The sequence below is a fragment of the Antechinus flavipes genome, chromosome 3 (genome assembly GCF_016432865.1).
Source record: "Antechinus flavipes isolate AdamAnt ecotype Samford, QLD, Australia chromosome 3, AdamAnt_v2, whole genome shotgun sequence".
NCBI lineage: Eukaryota > Metazoa > Chordata > Mammalia > Dasyuromorphia > Dasyuridae > Antechinus > Antechinus flavipes.
The window spans coordinates 616,725,890-616,740,679 of record NC_067400.1 but is presented as its reverse complement, the minus strand read 5'-3'; the positions used below and the strand labels follow the sequence as shown (position 1 = coordinate 616,740,679).

Below are 14,790 nucleotides of genomic sequence, written 5' to 3'. Positions count from 1 at the left end.
GGAAAGCTCTTGGACCATCAGTCAAGGGAAAACTGGAGCCCAGAAAAAATAAAGTCCCAGAGTCATTGAAAAAGAGGGGATCTCCATTATATACCTCAACAACGATACTGTTTGAGGATGTATTCTGATGGAAGTCGACCTCTTCGATAAAGAGAGCCTTAATTGAGCAAAGATGGACAGAAGCAGATACACCCAGAGAAAGAACACTGGAAATGAATATAAACTGCTTGCATTTTTGTTTTTCTTCCCGGGTTATTTCTACCTTCTGAATCCAATTCTCCCTATGCAACAAGAGAACTGTTCGGTTCTGCAAACATATATTGTATCTAGAATATACTGCAACCCATTCAACATGTAAAGGACTCTTGCCATCTGGGGGAAGGGGTGGAGGGAGGGAGGGGAAAAATCGGAACAGAAGTGAATGCAAGGGATAATGCTGTAAAAAATTATCCTGGCATGCGTTCTATCAATAAAAAGTTATTAAAAAATTTAAAAAAAAGGAAAAGAAAAAGAGGGGATCTCTATTTGCATCTGGAGGGTCTTTCTGGCCCTGAGAGCTGTCTTTGGGCTATGGCCTTGGGAGGAGAGAAAAAAAGTCAGCCTAGAAACTGGAAAATGAATGGATGCCCATCAATTGGAGAATGGCTGGGTAAATTGTGGTATATGAATGTTATGGAATATTATTGTTCTGTAAGGAATGACCAGCAGGATGAATACAGAGAGGCTTGGAGAGACTTACATGAACTGATGCTAAGTGAAATGAGCAGAACCAGGAGATCATTATATACCTCAACAATGATACGGTTTGAGGATGTATTCTGATGGAAGTCGACCTCTTCGATAAAGAGAGCCTTAATTGAGCAAAGATGGACAGAAGCAGATACACCCAGAGAAAGAACACTGGGAAATGAATATAAACTGCTTGCATTTTTGTTTTTCTTCCCGGGTTATTTCTACCTTCTGAATCCAATTCTCCCTACGCAACAAGAGAACTGTTCGGTTCTGCAAACATATATTGTATCTAGGATATACTGTAACCTAATCAACATGTAAAGGACTGCTTGCCATCTGGGGGAGGAGGTGGAGGGAGGGAGGGGAAAAATCGGAACCGAAGTGAATGCAAGGGATAATGCTGTAAAAAATTACCCTGGCATGCGTTCTATCAATAAAAAGTTATTAAAAAATTAAAAAAAAAGGAAAAGAAAAAGAGGGGATCTCTATTTGCATCTGGAGGGTCTTTCTGGCCCTGAGAGCTGTCTTTGGGCTATGGCCTTGGGAGGAAAGAAAAAAAGTCAGCCTAGAAACTGGAAAATGAATGGATGCCCATCAATTGGAGAATGGTTGAGTAAATTGTGGTATATGAATGTTATGGAATATTATTGTTCTGTAAGAAATGACCAACAGGATGAATACAGAGAGGCTTGGAGAGACTTACATGAACTGATGCTAAGTGAAATGAGCAGAACCAGGAGATCATTATATACCTCAACAACGATACTGTTTGAGGATGGATTCTGATGGAAGTGGATCTCTTCGATAAAGAGAGCTAATTCAGTTTCAATTGATCAAAGATGGACAGAAGCAGCTACACCCAAAGAAAGAACACTGGGAAATGAATATAAACTGTTTGCATTTTTGTTTTTCTTCCCGGGTTATTTCTACCTTCTGAATCCAATTCTCCCTGTGCAACAAGAAAACTGTTCGGTTCTGCACACATATATTGTATCTAGGATATACTGTAACCTAATCAACATGTAAAGGACTGCTTGCCATCTGGGGGAGGAGGTGGAGGGAGGGAGGGGAAAAATCGGAACCGAAGTGAATGCAAGGGATAATGCTGTAAAAAATTACCCTGGCATGCGTTCTATCAATAAAAAGTTATTAAAAAATTAAAAAAAAAGGAAAAGAAAAAGAGGGGATCTCTATTTGCATCTGGAGGGTCTTTCTGGCCCTGAGAGCTGTCTTTGGGCTATGGCCTTGGGAGGAAAGAAAAAAAGTCAGCCTAGAAACTGGAAAATGAATGGATGCCCATCAATTGGAGAATGGTTGAGTAAATTGTGGTATATGAATGTTATGGAATATTATTGTTCTGTAAGAAATGACCAACAGGATGAATACAGAGAGGCTTGGAGAGACTTACATGAACTGATGCTAAGTGAAATGAGCAGAACCAGGAGATCATTATATACCTCAACAACGATACTGTTTGAGGATGGATTCTGATGGAAGTGGATCTCTTCGATAAAGAGAGCTAATTCAGTTTCAATTGATCAAAGATGGACAGAAGCAGCTACACCCAAAGAAAGAACACTGGGAAATGAATATAAACTGTTTGCATTTTTGTTTTTCTTCCCGGGTTATTTCTACCTTCTGAATCCAATTCTCCCTATGCAACAAGAGAACTGTTCGGTTCTGCACACATATGTTGTATCTAGGATATACTGTAACATATTCAACATGTAAAGGACTGCTTGCCATCTGGGGGAGGGGGTGGAGGGAGGGAGGGGAAAAATTGGAACAGAAGTGAGTGCAAGGGATAATGCTGTAAAAAATTACCCTGGCATGGCTTCTGTCAATAAAAAGTTATTAAAAAAAAAAAGTCAGCATTTTCTCTCTTTCTCTCTCTCTCTCTCTCTCTCTCTCTCTCTCTCCTCTCTCTCTCTCTCTCTCTCTCTCTCTCTCTCTCCCCCGGCTTCCCTCCTTCCCTCCCTCTCCCTCTCTCTGTCTCTTTTTCTTTCTGCCTGTCTCTTTTTCTCTATCTCTCTGTCTCTCTTCCTCCCTCCCTTCTTCCTCTCTTCCTCTCTTTATTTCCTTTTCCCTGTCTCTGTCTCTCTCTGTCTCTCCCTCCCTCCCACCCTCTCTCCCTCTCTCTGTCTGTCTGTCTCTGCATATCTCTATCTCAGTCTCTCTGTCACACACACACACACACACACACACACACACACACACAGAGTCAGTTCTGTTCCTTCCCCCACCTGGTCCGCTATAAGAATAGTATCTCCTCCTCTGATCTCTACCTTGGGAACTCGGCAGATAGAGAAGTCTCGCGTTTAGGCCTGGAGGGGGTGTCCACAGGGGCCTGGCCCAGATTTTTCCTCCTCTCTCCCTCTCTCTGGAGGCCCAGTGCTGAGGAAAAAGGGTTGACTCCGGAACTGACAATATTTGCTCCCTGGCTTCGAGGGAGTCACTATGACAACCAAAAGATCTGGACTCCAGACTTTGGAGGGAGATAGACAAAAAGGGGGGGGGGATACACACACACATGTATATACACTTTCCCCTCTATATACACACAGTACAATCATTCACACATAATAAATACATATATATACATATGTTCATTATGATTTATACATATTAATATACATGTAAAGAGAAAGACATGAAGATGCACAATTTTGTGTGTGTGTGGAGATCCAAACACACCCAACAGAAAAGCAGCGCTGTCTCTCCCTAGAACCAGAGAAGAGAGAAAGCCAGGGCCAGACCCCAGTGCGGGCCTTTGGGCTCCCTCGGGAGGCCTCCACCCAGGGAGCGGAGCTAGCGGGAGCTGCCGCGCTTTCCGTCCCGTCCCTGTGGGGAGCTGGGAGTAGGGCGTCCGGGCCTGGGCCCTGAAAGGCCAAGTGGAGGGTGTTGGCCGCCGGCCTCTGTCTCCTTTTGACTCGGATCTCTAGCTCCCTGCTGCCGGGTCTCTCTGCAGCTCTCCTCCCTGGATCCCAGCAGTGCTCCCCCCTCCCCAGACCTCATTTCCCTGCCTCATCGACCTTGCCATCTGCCTGGCTCCGGGTCCTGCCTCTTCCCCCAGGATCTGTTTCCTGTCCCTGCTGTCTCTTTAGCCCCAGGCCCCGGCCTCCTGCTAACCTGGCGGTCAGTCCTGGGGCTGGAGAGGGGAGACGTTCATTCAGGAGAAGCCAGAAGGAACGAGAAGAGCTGAGTCCGGGCTGGAGACAGAAACATGGAAGGAGGAGCCTGAGACAGGGACGAAGAGAGGCAAACTCCGCTCACAGAAACTCAAGAGACCGTCTGGGCCAAAGGCCGAGGTTGAGGAGAGAACGTCTCCTCCCTGGGTCTCCTGTCCCACCCTATTGGATCCTGAGAGGAGAATGGAATAGGAGAAAAGTCTGGGGGGTCAAGCTCTGGATTTAAGGGTCAACTGACCTCACCTGGCTCTCCTGAGGACACTGATCTTTCCATCCCATCCTTTAGTGCTTTGAGATCTTCGAGGAAAAGAGTCGGGGAGTTCACGCTAATCCGTCTTCCTTAGTATTCCATGAACAGACACATTTGCCAGTGTCTCTTTTTCGTCCCCTGTCTTTTAGTTTTCTCCCTTATTCTTTCTGGGACTCAGTTTCCTCCTCTGGGGAATGGGAAAATGGGTTTCCGATGAGTGGGTGTGGGTGTTTGTAAATATTTAAGACACTGATAAATATAGATGAGTCTTTGCAAGTGAGGGGAGGGATTGTTCTTATAACTACACGTGGGATACCAAGAAGAGACACCAAGTCGAGACAGACAACAGGCAGGGCGTCCCCAGAGCAGCTCAGTTCCAAGTTTATTAAGGACCTTTTAGGAGGCCTTGTATTTGCCTTTGTTGATGCTTGTGAAAGTTTCCGTAAAATTTAAAAAAAGAAAAGACTCTTGGGATCTTGGAAGCAAGAATACGGCGGATGGTTTGCTGTGCTTGGAGTCTACAAGTTGGGGTTTGACCCTGGTTGTGTGATCCTGGGCAAGTCACTTCCATTTCCTGGCCTGTAAGATTCTTTCCAGCTCTATACCAGTGTCACGATGCCCTTTCCCATCAGGACAAAGCAAAGAAAAACGAGGGGAGAAATCGAGCCAAGAGGAACAAGAGAAAAGACAGAGACTGAGAGAGGGAGACTTGGAAAGAGGAGGGGCCAGAGAAGAGAGGGAGAAGTTCCTGGGTGCATGTGCTGCCCTCTGCTCCTTTCTGTGGGGGAGGGAGGGAACACGGTGCCCGAGGGGCCAGAGGAGAAATCAGGAGGCTTCTTGGCCAGTAAGGCTCCCTCCGGCTTCAGGATCCCACGATTCTGGTGAAAGGAAAGGGCACAAGCACCCACAGGTGCACACACAGCCCCCCCTCCATACACACATAGACACCCCCCACCCCACTCCACCCACACAGCGGCAGGAGGAGGGAGAGCCATGATGGGCATAGGGAGGGCTGAGCCGTGACCGACTCCATGGGTGACAGTGAGTGATTTGCACCCACTCGGGGGGCGGAGCTCAGAGCCCAGAGCCTGGAGGAGAGAGCCAGAGGAAGAAGGGGAAAGCAGCAGCTACAGGTGAAAGAACAGGTAAAGGAGAAACCAGACCTTTTGTCTCTGTCTCTGCCTTGGTATGTCTCTCTCTGTTTCTATCACTGAGGCTCTCTGTCTCTGTCTCTGTGTGTCTCTCTCTGTGTGTCTCTTTCTGTGTCTCTGTCTCTCACTGTCATTCTGTTTCTTCTTTGTCTCTGTCTCTCTGTGCCTTTGTGTCTATCTGTCTCTGTCTCTGTCTCTCTGTCTTTGTCTCTGCCTGTTTGTCTCTCTGTCTCTTTCTGTCTCTATGTGCCTCTGTCTCTGTCTCTGTCTGCCTGAATCTCTCATAGGACCTTAGGGATGACCTCATACTTTTGTATGACTCCCCCTACTCACATTTCTTTCTATCTCTTCCTGTCTCTGTTTTTCTGTTTGTCTCTCTGTCTCTGTCTGTCTATCTGCATCTCTCTGTCTCTGTCATTCTGTTTCTGTCTTTGTCTCTGTTTCTCCTTCTCTGTCTCTGTCTCTGTGTCTGTCTGTCTCTGTCATAGGACCTTAGGGTCTCATACTTTTTTTCTCCCCCTACTAACATTTCTTTCCATCTCTTCCTCGGTCTCTATTTTTCTCTCTGTTTCTGTCTCACTGTCTGTCTGTCTGTCTGTCTGTCTCTCTCTCCCTCTCTTTTTCCCCCACCCCTGTCTCTCTCTCCGGACTTTAGAGATGACCTCATACCTTTTCTCTCCCCAAACCATCATTTCTTTCTGCCTCTTCCTCTTTCTCTGTGCCTCGGTGTCTCCTTCCTATGGCTGTGGGGCTTTGGAGGTAGGGGAGGAGATGTCGGTGAGATAGAGGCAAGGGAGAACTATCGGGATAAAGAAAATGGAGCAGCTCTTCTCCTTCGTTCAGCTGCTTCAGCCTCCTGGATCCCTCTCTCCCCGTCCCAATCCCACTCTGACCTCCAAAAGTTCCGAGATCCGAATCGCCAAGGAGGATGGCAGTGGATGGAACCCCTGGGGAAGGAGGGGAACGGAAAGTGCGTTGAGCTATGTAGCCAAATAGGAACTCGGCAAACAGTTCCCGACTGGCCCAGGCTCACGGAGCCAGGAAGGGTCAGAGGCCAGGTTTGAGCCTGGGAAGGTGAAGCTTGAAGACTTCAGGCCTGGCCCTCCACCTGTCTGCCTTGTGGCTTAGAAATTAGTGGGGATTAGAGATCCTCCACCAATCCTCAGTCTCTGCCCTGGATCTTCCAATGCTTCCGGAGAACCCAGAACTGAGCTGTGGACTGAAATTCTGCTCCTTTTACTTGGCCTTGTCCATACACGGAGGATTGTAATAGTACCCACGTCTCAGGAAGAGGGACTAGAGCCATGATTTTGACTAGTATAGGGAGAGCTTTCCTCTATTGTGTAGACTAGGGCACTAGAATGCCTTAAGGTGGGGGGGATATTGCTCCGAGTCACAGAGCAGAGAGATATAGGAGAACTTCCCGGCTCATGGTCATCTATCTCTCTTGCTACCCCCCTCCCACAAGACTGTTAAGAGGAGCTTCAGGTACCCCTGGAATCGTGGGCATTGAAGGCCCAGATTCCTTCCGGTGATGTTGATTCCTCCACTTCTCCTGATTCTCTTGTTGTTCCATCCAGTCCTGTGGAAAGCACAGGTAAGGAGGTGGGAAGGAGGGGACAAAAGAGCTGAGGTGGGGGGGATTAAGAAATAGTCTCAAGACCCCTCCTCCCAGGAGGGCTAATGGTGGGTTTCTCATTTCTAAGTAACTGTAAATCACAGGACTTGAGGTTCTAAGACACCCCTCAATATGGATGGTGGCTCTCCCTTTCTCACCCCAGCCTGCAAATCTTGCCCTCTTTCTGATACTTTAAAAATCTGGGATGAAAGATAACTGCCAGATCCTCTAAAGGAGGAGGCGGGGCACATTTAGGAGGTAGAGGCAGGGAAGAGGGGATGGGTTCTTCTGCCTTTCCGAGGGCTGCCAGCTCCCTTCCTCTTCCCCTGCGTACCCGGGGGTCTGGGGAGGAGGGTTCTCTCTCCACAGGCCAGCTTTCCAAGGAGCACCTCCAGCGAGCTCTACCGTCGGTGGGCCCGGTACCGGGCTCAGTGTCAGGATGCTCTAGCTGCTGCTGAGCCATCACCGGGTGAGCTGGGGCTCCTGAGGTCAAAGGCGGTGGGCCTGAATCTCGGGGAGGGTCAAACCTCGGTGGAGGGGCCTTTACAAGATGGGAAATGAGACGGGTGTGGCTTGAGGGATGGCTGTGGATGGATGTGGGCAGGCAGTGAGATGTGCATGTGGGAGACAGGGGTAGGGAGGGATCAGTGAAATGGTCAGTCTGTCTAGACTGGAGCAAAGCAACAAGGGTGGATGTCCCATGGGGCGCCCGTTGCGCTGATTCGGTGGGTGATGTTTGAGCTGATGGAGGGAGGGAGGAGGCAGCTAGAAGCAGCCGTTCGGGTTTATGGATGAGTTGGGGAAGACTCCATCTCCTTCCCACATCCCTCTTTTCCTCTCTCTTCCCCTTCCCCTTCGGGGGAGCCTGGGAGAAGGGACTGGGAGTGCCTCCTTTGTCTCCTCCTGCCCAGAGCTGGCCTGCAATGGGACCTTCGACATGTATGCCTGCTGGCCCCACTCACCCCCTAACACCACAGCCAGTACCCCCTGCCCCTGGTACCTGCCCTGGCACCAGGAAGGTGAGGCTCCCCTCCCACTTCTCGAGGTTCTGTTTTGAGTTTGAGGCTACCTCAGTTTCCCTTTCTCCACCTGTTCTGGGGTTTCCCTGTGTCTCTTCTTCATCGTCCCTGTAGTTCTAACTAGCCAACTCCCTTTCCTCGTTCCTAGGTCCTTTGAATCTCTCAGTGTCCTCTGCATCTCTGGCTTTCTGGCTAAAAAGGGATTGGGCTAGATATTCTCTAAGGTCTCTTCTCTGCTGTGGGCGCTCCTGTCTCTAGGGGCGCCTCTCGGCCCTACGCGCTCCCTAGTCCTTGCCCCTTACTTTCCACTCTGACATCACAGCCTTCCGTAGCCGGCTCTGTCTTCCCTGCCCTCTCCAGTGACCACGGGCTACGTGCTGCGTCTCTGCGAGGCGGACGGCCAGTGGGGACCCTGGAGGGACCATTCCCAGTGCGCGGCTCCAGAGGAGGAGCAGGTCTTCCAGGTGAGATCACTGAGGGTGGGAGGAAGCCCAGCCCTTTCCTGGGGAGAGGAGAACTCGCTGTCCCATGGGGAAATGCGCTGTGTCCTGTTTGTGTCTTCCTTCATCCAGGATCAAAGGCTCATTCTGGAGAAGCTGCAGCTGGTGTACACAGTGGGCTACGCGCTCTCTCTGGCTGCCTTGCTGCTGGCTCTGCTGATACTGGGCTCCTTTAGGTAACTGGTCCTGAAGGACTGAAAGACCCTGGGGGGGGGGGAGGGGGGCTAAGAGCTTTGCACTTTGGGAGACCCCCCAGAGGCACATGTGCTATTCCAGCACTGGAGGGGACTTTAGGTGAATGAGGGATCAGACTCACCACCCACGGGGGAGGACCAGGAGGGGATGCTCAGACTGAGGTTCGGGGTCAGGAAGAGCTGTCAGAAGTGGCCGGAGCTGAGGTGGGGGTTCCGCTCTCAGTAATCATCTCCAAGCAAAGACAAGATGACCATTTGTTGGGTGAGGGTGGAGGCTTCCTTAAAGACAAGTGGAGGGGAGGGAGGTGCTGGAGGATATGGGAGACATAGGGGGTGGCTTGGGGGAAAGCGGAGGGCAGGGTCAACAGTCTGTCACAATGCTCACCCCCAGGAAGCTTCGATGCACCCGGAACTATATCCACATGAACCTGTTCATCTCCTTCATTTTCCGAGCAGCTGCCATCCTCACTCGGGATAAACTGCTGCCTCCCTTGGGCCTGCACATTGGAGAGCCCTCTCAGGTGCTGCCCGGTCAGGTGATCTCTGGGTTCCCCTTTCAGGGTGGGGCAGCGGGTTCTAAAACCTAACGTTCTAGGTTCTCTAGCTCCCCAGCTGGGACAGTCTGATTTATGCTCCACACTCTCCCACCGCCCCCCACCCACTCACGCCCTGACTGCCGGGACTTTTTCTCGCCCCCTAGCCTAGGTCTGAAAGGGGGGGGGGAACTCTCTCTGGCGGGTGGAGTCTGTCTCAGGAGGTTCGCCCCCCTCTGCTTGTGATCTCCCCCCCAGCCCCAGTCCCTAGCCGCGTGCCGAGTGGCTCAGGTTGTGACCCAGTACTGTGTGAGCGCCAACCACACGTGGCTGCTGGTGGAGGGCGTTTACCTGTACAGCTTACTGGTGTTGATGGCCTTCTCGGAAGACAGTCACTTCAAATGCTACCTGTTTCTTGGCTGGGGTGAGTCCCACACGGCGAACCCCACAGTCTTCGGTTTGGGGGCCCCCCTCTCACCTCCCCTCCCCAGACAGCGAGCAGTGGGACTTGTTACACACTGGCCCATTAGTGCCCACGGGGAACAGAGGGGCGGACTGGGATTACCCCCGCCAGCTCCCAGGAAGGGAGGCGACGTCCTTCCAGCTCTGAGACAGTCGGTCAGTAAGCGCGGAGGGAGCCCTGCTTAGGGGCCGGCCCCGGACTAAACCCCGAGAACGCAAAGGCACAAAGCAGGGCCTGCCTTCAAGGCGGGGACGTTCCAATGGGGGCGCGGGGCCCACCCAGACAGAGCGTCGGAAGGCGTGGCAACAGAGGGGCGGACTGGATTACCCCCCCTCCCTCCCCCTGCCCCTTCCCCACCCACCCCCACCCCCGCCAGCTCCCAGGAAGGGGGGCGACGTCCTTCCAGCTCTGAGACAGTCGGTCAGTAAGCGCGGAGGGAGCCCTGCTTAGGGGCCGGCCCGGGCTAAACCCCGAGAACGCAAAGGCATAAAGCAGGGCCTGCCTTCAAGGCGGGGACGTTCCAATGGGGGCGCGGGAACAGAGGGGGCGTTCCTGGGACTTTGCGGGGTTACTTTACACGCCGCCAGCCCCTCCCCGACCCCGCACAGGTAGAAGGGAGGGTCTCCCTCTCTTGTGACCTCCGGGGCGTCCTGCTTTTCACAGGAGGCCCCGCGCTCTTTGTCGTCCCGTGGGTGATCTCTCGACACCTCTACGAGAACACTCAGTGAGTAAAGGTGGACGGCAGGAGGCGGAGCCAATGTGGAACGTGGGCGTGGATTGGCCAGGGGCGACAAGATGACGCGTGGGCGGGGCTGAGGCGTGGGTGTGGCCCGCACCAGGGCGGGGCCGGGGTGGGAGGAGCCGAGCAGGACCTTGGAGAGCTCCTCCTTCCAGGTGCTGGGAACGGAACGAGATCAAGGCAATCTGGTGGATTATCCGCACGCCCATCCTCGCCACCATCTTGGTATGATTCCCCATTGCCTGCCCCGTGGAAGCCTCTGCACCCCTTCTCCCCGTCGGGGTCCTCTGTACCTGGGTTGGGGTTTTCTGAAGGCGCCTTTCCCAGACTTCCCCTCTGGCAGAGACTGGCCCCATTTCCCGCCATCCAGGGAGCCCTGCTTGGGGTTTCCCAAGGCCCCAGGCTCCCAGGCTTAGCCTCGGTCCAATCCCAGCTTGGAAGTGGGGGAGTGTGGGGGAGGGGTGCAATAGGACACACGAATGAAAGAAATCTCCCCCTTTCAGATTCCCCCGTGCTCAATTCCAGGTCTCACCTTCCCCAGCTGTAAGGTTCTAGCATTGCAGTTTCCAATCACCGCTGTCCACAGTGCTAACGGTTCAGGGTTCTATGAGTCTGGAGCCTCCCTGTTCTTTAGCTTCTCACTCCAACAGTTTTGCCTTCTCCCCCAGCACGACCCTTCCCCACATTTTGTCACTCCGTCCTCAGGTTAATTTCCTTATCTTCATTCGAATTCTGGGCATCCTGCTGGCCAAGCTGAAGGCCCACCAGATGCGTTGCCAGGACTACAGGCTCAGGTGGGGGGGGGGGAGGAAGGGAAGGAAGAAACCTTGGATTCACAGAGGGAGAGGGAAATGATGGAAGGGTCCTGGTGGTTCATGCTCCTTCTGCCCCCAGGCTGGCCAGGTCCACACTGACCCTGGTCCCCCTCCTGGGCATCCATGAGGTGGTGTTTGCACCAGTGACAGAGGAACAAGCAGAAGGTGCCCTTCGATACACCAAATTGTACTTTGAGATCTTCCTCAGCTCCTTCCAGGTAGAGTACTGGGATAGGAACTGTTCCTATTCTATTCCTCACCTGCCGTCCTTGCCCCTTGACCTCAGAGCCTTAGTTTAACAGTAGAACCTGGTCTTCTCAGACTGGAACCCACCACTAATGCTCCAATTACAAAGAATACAAAAACTTTCACCTCCAAAAATCTGATTCTAGCTGTGGAAATTTAAAATGTTTAGTCCAACAAATGCTTACCCCTGCATGTCAACCAAAATAATACCACTCATATTGCCAGGGGGCACTAAGGCCAATTTCTCACACAAAAAAATCGTTTTAGGGTGTGAACACAGGATTTGGAGCCCGACCAAAACCTGGGCAGAAGGCCTAGCCCTTTCTTTAGGAGAGGACTCATGTTTCCCGTGAAGCACTTCTGTTCATTCCATGTTCTCTCTCCCTTCTCTCCAGGGTCTCTTTGTCAGCATCCTCTATTGTTTCATCAACAAAGAGGTACGAAGCCCCCAGACCTCTACGGTCTTCTTCCTCCAATTGGGCCAATCAGTAACGGTCATGTCCTTTGCCCTTACCCTTACCCCTCCCCCAGGTCCAGGCTGAGATCCGAAAACAATGGCAGCGGTGCCAGCTGGGCCAAATTCTCTTGGATGAGCAGCACCTATCCCAGGACCGCCGCAGGGCCCCGGGTGGGGAGGGAGAGGAGGCTAGCCCGGCCTCTGAGAGCTCCTGCTAGGAAAGGCTGCAATCATCCTCGTGCTCCTCCCGACAGAGAAACAAAGATGCATGTGTTAGCAAAAATGTATAACCATCGTGCCCATTTAGCCAGCCCTAATGGGAGGTTTTGAGAGCTCCTTTGCCTGGGCAAGGAGGCGCAAGGTGGATTATCGCTGGTTTACCGAGGAAAGCAGTGAGGCTCCAGAAGGCTACATGACTCGGTCAGAGGGACATGACTCTGGAGAATCGCGGACCTCAGATGACTATGAAACTGCTAAGGACAGGCCAGGGCCTGTGTTCAGGAGCTGGACCGAAGAATAGAATCATGGGTTCTGAGAGCCACAGGGTCATTTAATCCAACCTGCCTGAGCTAGGGGTCTCTCTGCAGCATCCGGCCTCCTGAGGGGAAGCTCATTACCACCCTCTCTCCCCTGTCCTACCCTGGCAGACCATTATATCCTTAGACAATCCATTATTAGGAATTATCCTCCCTTCTGTTTTTAGCATCAGAAGATCTGGGTTCAGGTGCCATTCTATCGATGACTTCCTGTGTGACGTTTAATGTCCCCATTCTCTGGGTCTCAGTTTACCCATTTATGAAATGAGGGAGCCTGGATATCAAATAAAAATTGTAATTCCTGCCTCTGGAACCAAGCATAACAAGTCCTTCACACAGAGCTGGTGTCATAAAATCACATCTTTAATGGCCTTGCAGTGCAATTAGTAGCTGAAAAAAGCGCTCCCTGTGTCACATCCTGGACAGGCAGCCATCCTGCTTGGGGACCTCCAGTGAAGGGGGCATCACTGCCTCCCGAGGCAGGCCCTCCAGTGACTGGGCAGGAGGACATTTCCCCTCTAAATCTGCCTCTTGGACTCCCCCTCCAGCTCACGCTCCTGCCCTCTGGGACCAACCATGGCAGGGTAGATTCTTCTCCCACACAGCTGCTCTGTCTTCTGACATTTGGAGAGCTATCACATCCTTCCTGAGTCTTCTCTTCTCCAGGGTAAAAGCTCCCCAGTCCCTCCCCAGAGGACAGCAGGAACGTCATCTTTGGCATCCCGGAAGCTATACCGGTGCCCACGTGGCCCAAGATCTGGCTTTTCGGGCTGCTGTCTCACCCTGTAGAATTACATTGAGTTGTCAGTCTCCTAGAAGACCCTTGATGGTCTTCAGCTGAGCCGCGTCTCACCTCTCCTACCCAAAACATGGCAAGTTTTGAACCCAAGTCTAAGACTTCATATTTATTCCTGTTTCATCTTATTAGATTCAGCTCAATTTTTATTGAGTTGGAACTTCAAGTGCCAACTGACTCCTTTTACAAATGGGCAAACTGAGGCCTGGGGGTGTGGGTGTCAAATTGCTTGTCTAAGGTCACTTCCACGAGATCTGAAGGTCCTGACTCCAGATCTGTGATCCTTCCCGTGTTACCTTGGCCTGTGAAGGTCCTTTTGGACCCTGATGCCGTCACTCCCGACAGCCCCCTCTGTCCTTATTAAAGTCTCTGACCTTCAGCAGCCGAGCCGAGTGCAGATCCCAGAGGCTCCTGGAGACCTCCTGGGGGAGCACCGGAACCATCAGTGCCAGCTTTTTGGGTCTGCCCCTTCTGAATCCTCTCTCTGGCTCTCGCATCATCTGGCCTGTGTCTCTCCATCTGTTCCACAAGAACCAATGAAATGTTTTGCTGAGATTTGGGTCAACTATCTATGGCAGTCGCCTGATGTATTTGCTTAGTAACACTCTCAAAAAAAGCAGGAAAATTAGTTTTTATGATTGGTCCTCTATGAAGCCATGGGGGTACTTGGTGCTTCCTGCTGCTTCTCCACCCTATGTGCTGACTGTCCCTTCAGTAATAATTCATTTCAGGGGCAGCTAGGGGGCGCAGTGGATAGAGCACCAGCCCTGAAGTCAGGAGGATCTGAGTTCAAAAGTGACCTCAGACAACCAACACTTCACACTTCCTAGCTATGTGACCTTTGGCTCCCTCACTCAAGCCCAATTGCCTCAAGGGGAAAAAATTCATTCTAGAATCTCTCCCAGGAATTGAGCTCATGGGCCTAAAGTCAGGATGTTTGACCTTGGGTTGTGGTCTCTCTCTGCCCCCCCTCACCTTTTCTAAGCCCCCTGATGGGGCTCTGCAATCATATGCAGCAATGTAACGCTCCTGGGTCACCATAGACTGGTCAAGAGCAGCTAAGGGCCTCTCCCTTTCTTCTGACTTGAGGATCAGCTCCCCACTGGCATTTCCACTTTTCTTTCCAGTCTAAAACTCTTGGTAAATAGAAACACTGCTCCTCCCTCTTGGCCCACCCAGCCTCTTCTTCACTATCCAGCATCGTTGGTCTGAGACATGTAATCACATCCACAGCTGACTCTTCTAGAGACGTTCTGCTTCCTCCTCTCCCACAACTAGCTACTCTGTTGGAGAAAATTAGATTCAGAAAAGAATTCCCTTTGTTGTTTCCAAAATTACCATTAAAATAAAGGCAAAAACGACTTCGTGTGTACAAGTGATATCACATTACCTGTTTCCTTCTCAATGGGTGGGTGAGAATTTGGAAGTCAAAAATGATCTTCAAAAATGGATGCTATTGTACACTTCAACAATACTACATGATGAGCAATTCTGATGGACGTGACCCTCTTCAGCAATGAGAGGACCCAAATCAGTTGCAATTGATCAGTAAT

General features: G+C 51.4%; 1 protein-coding gene across 1 annotated transcript; it reads left to right on the top strand.

Annotated features, from left to right (window-relative positions):
- The first annotated feature begins 6,137 nt into the window (after positions 1 to 6,137).
- On the top strand, positions 6,138 to 14,763 carry GIPR (gastric inhibitory polypeptide receptor). Its single transcript, XM_051990875.1, has 12 exons — positions 6,138 to 6,291; positions 7,241 to 7,408; positions 7,851 to 7,958; positions 8,319 to 8,634; positions 9,044 to 9,188; positions 9,450 to 9,609; positions 10,312 to 10,372; positions 10,543 to 10,612; positions 11,093 to 11,181; positions 11,282 to 11,420; positions 11,844 to 11,885; positions 11,980 to 14,763. Exons 1-12 carry the CDS (start codon positions 6,138 to 6,140, stop codon positions 12,121 to 12,123), a joined length of 1,596 nt encoding a protein of 531 aa, XP_051846835.1. The 3' UTR covers positions 12,124 to 14,763.
- Positions 14,764 to 14,790: the final 27 nt, after the last annotated feature.

What these genes read in the sequence shown, in the direction of transcription:
- GIPR (XM_051990875.1), top strand. Translation starts at nt 6,138, where the DNA reads ATGGAGCAGCTCTTCTCCTTCGTTCAGCTGCTTCAGCCTCCTGGATCC. An exon ending in CCTGCCCTGGCACCAGGAAG is followed by an intron (nt 7,959 to 8,318) that starts GTGAGGCTCCCC and finishes TGCCCTCTCCAG; the next exon opens with TGACCACGGGCTACGTGCTG. An exon ending in ATTGTTTCATCAACAAAGAG is followed by an intron (nt 11,886 to 11,979) that starts GTACGAAGCCCC and finishes CCCCTCCCCCAG; the next exon opens with GTCCAGGCTGAGATCCGAAA.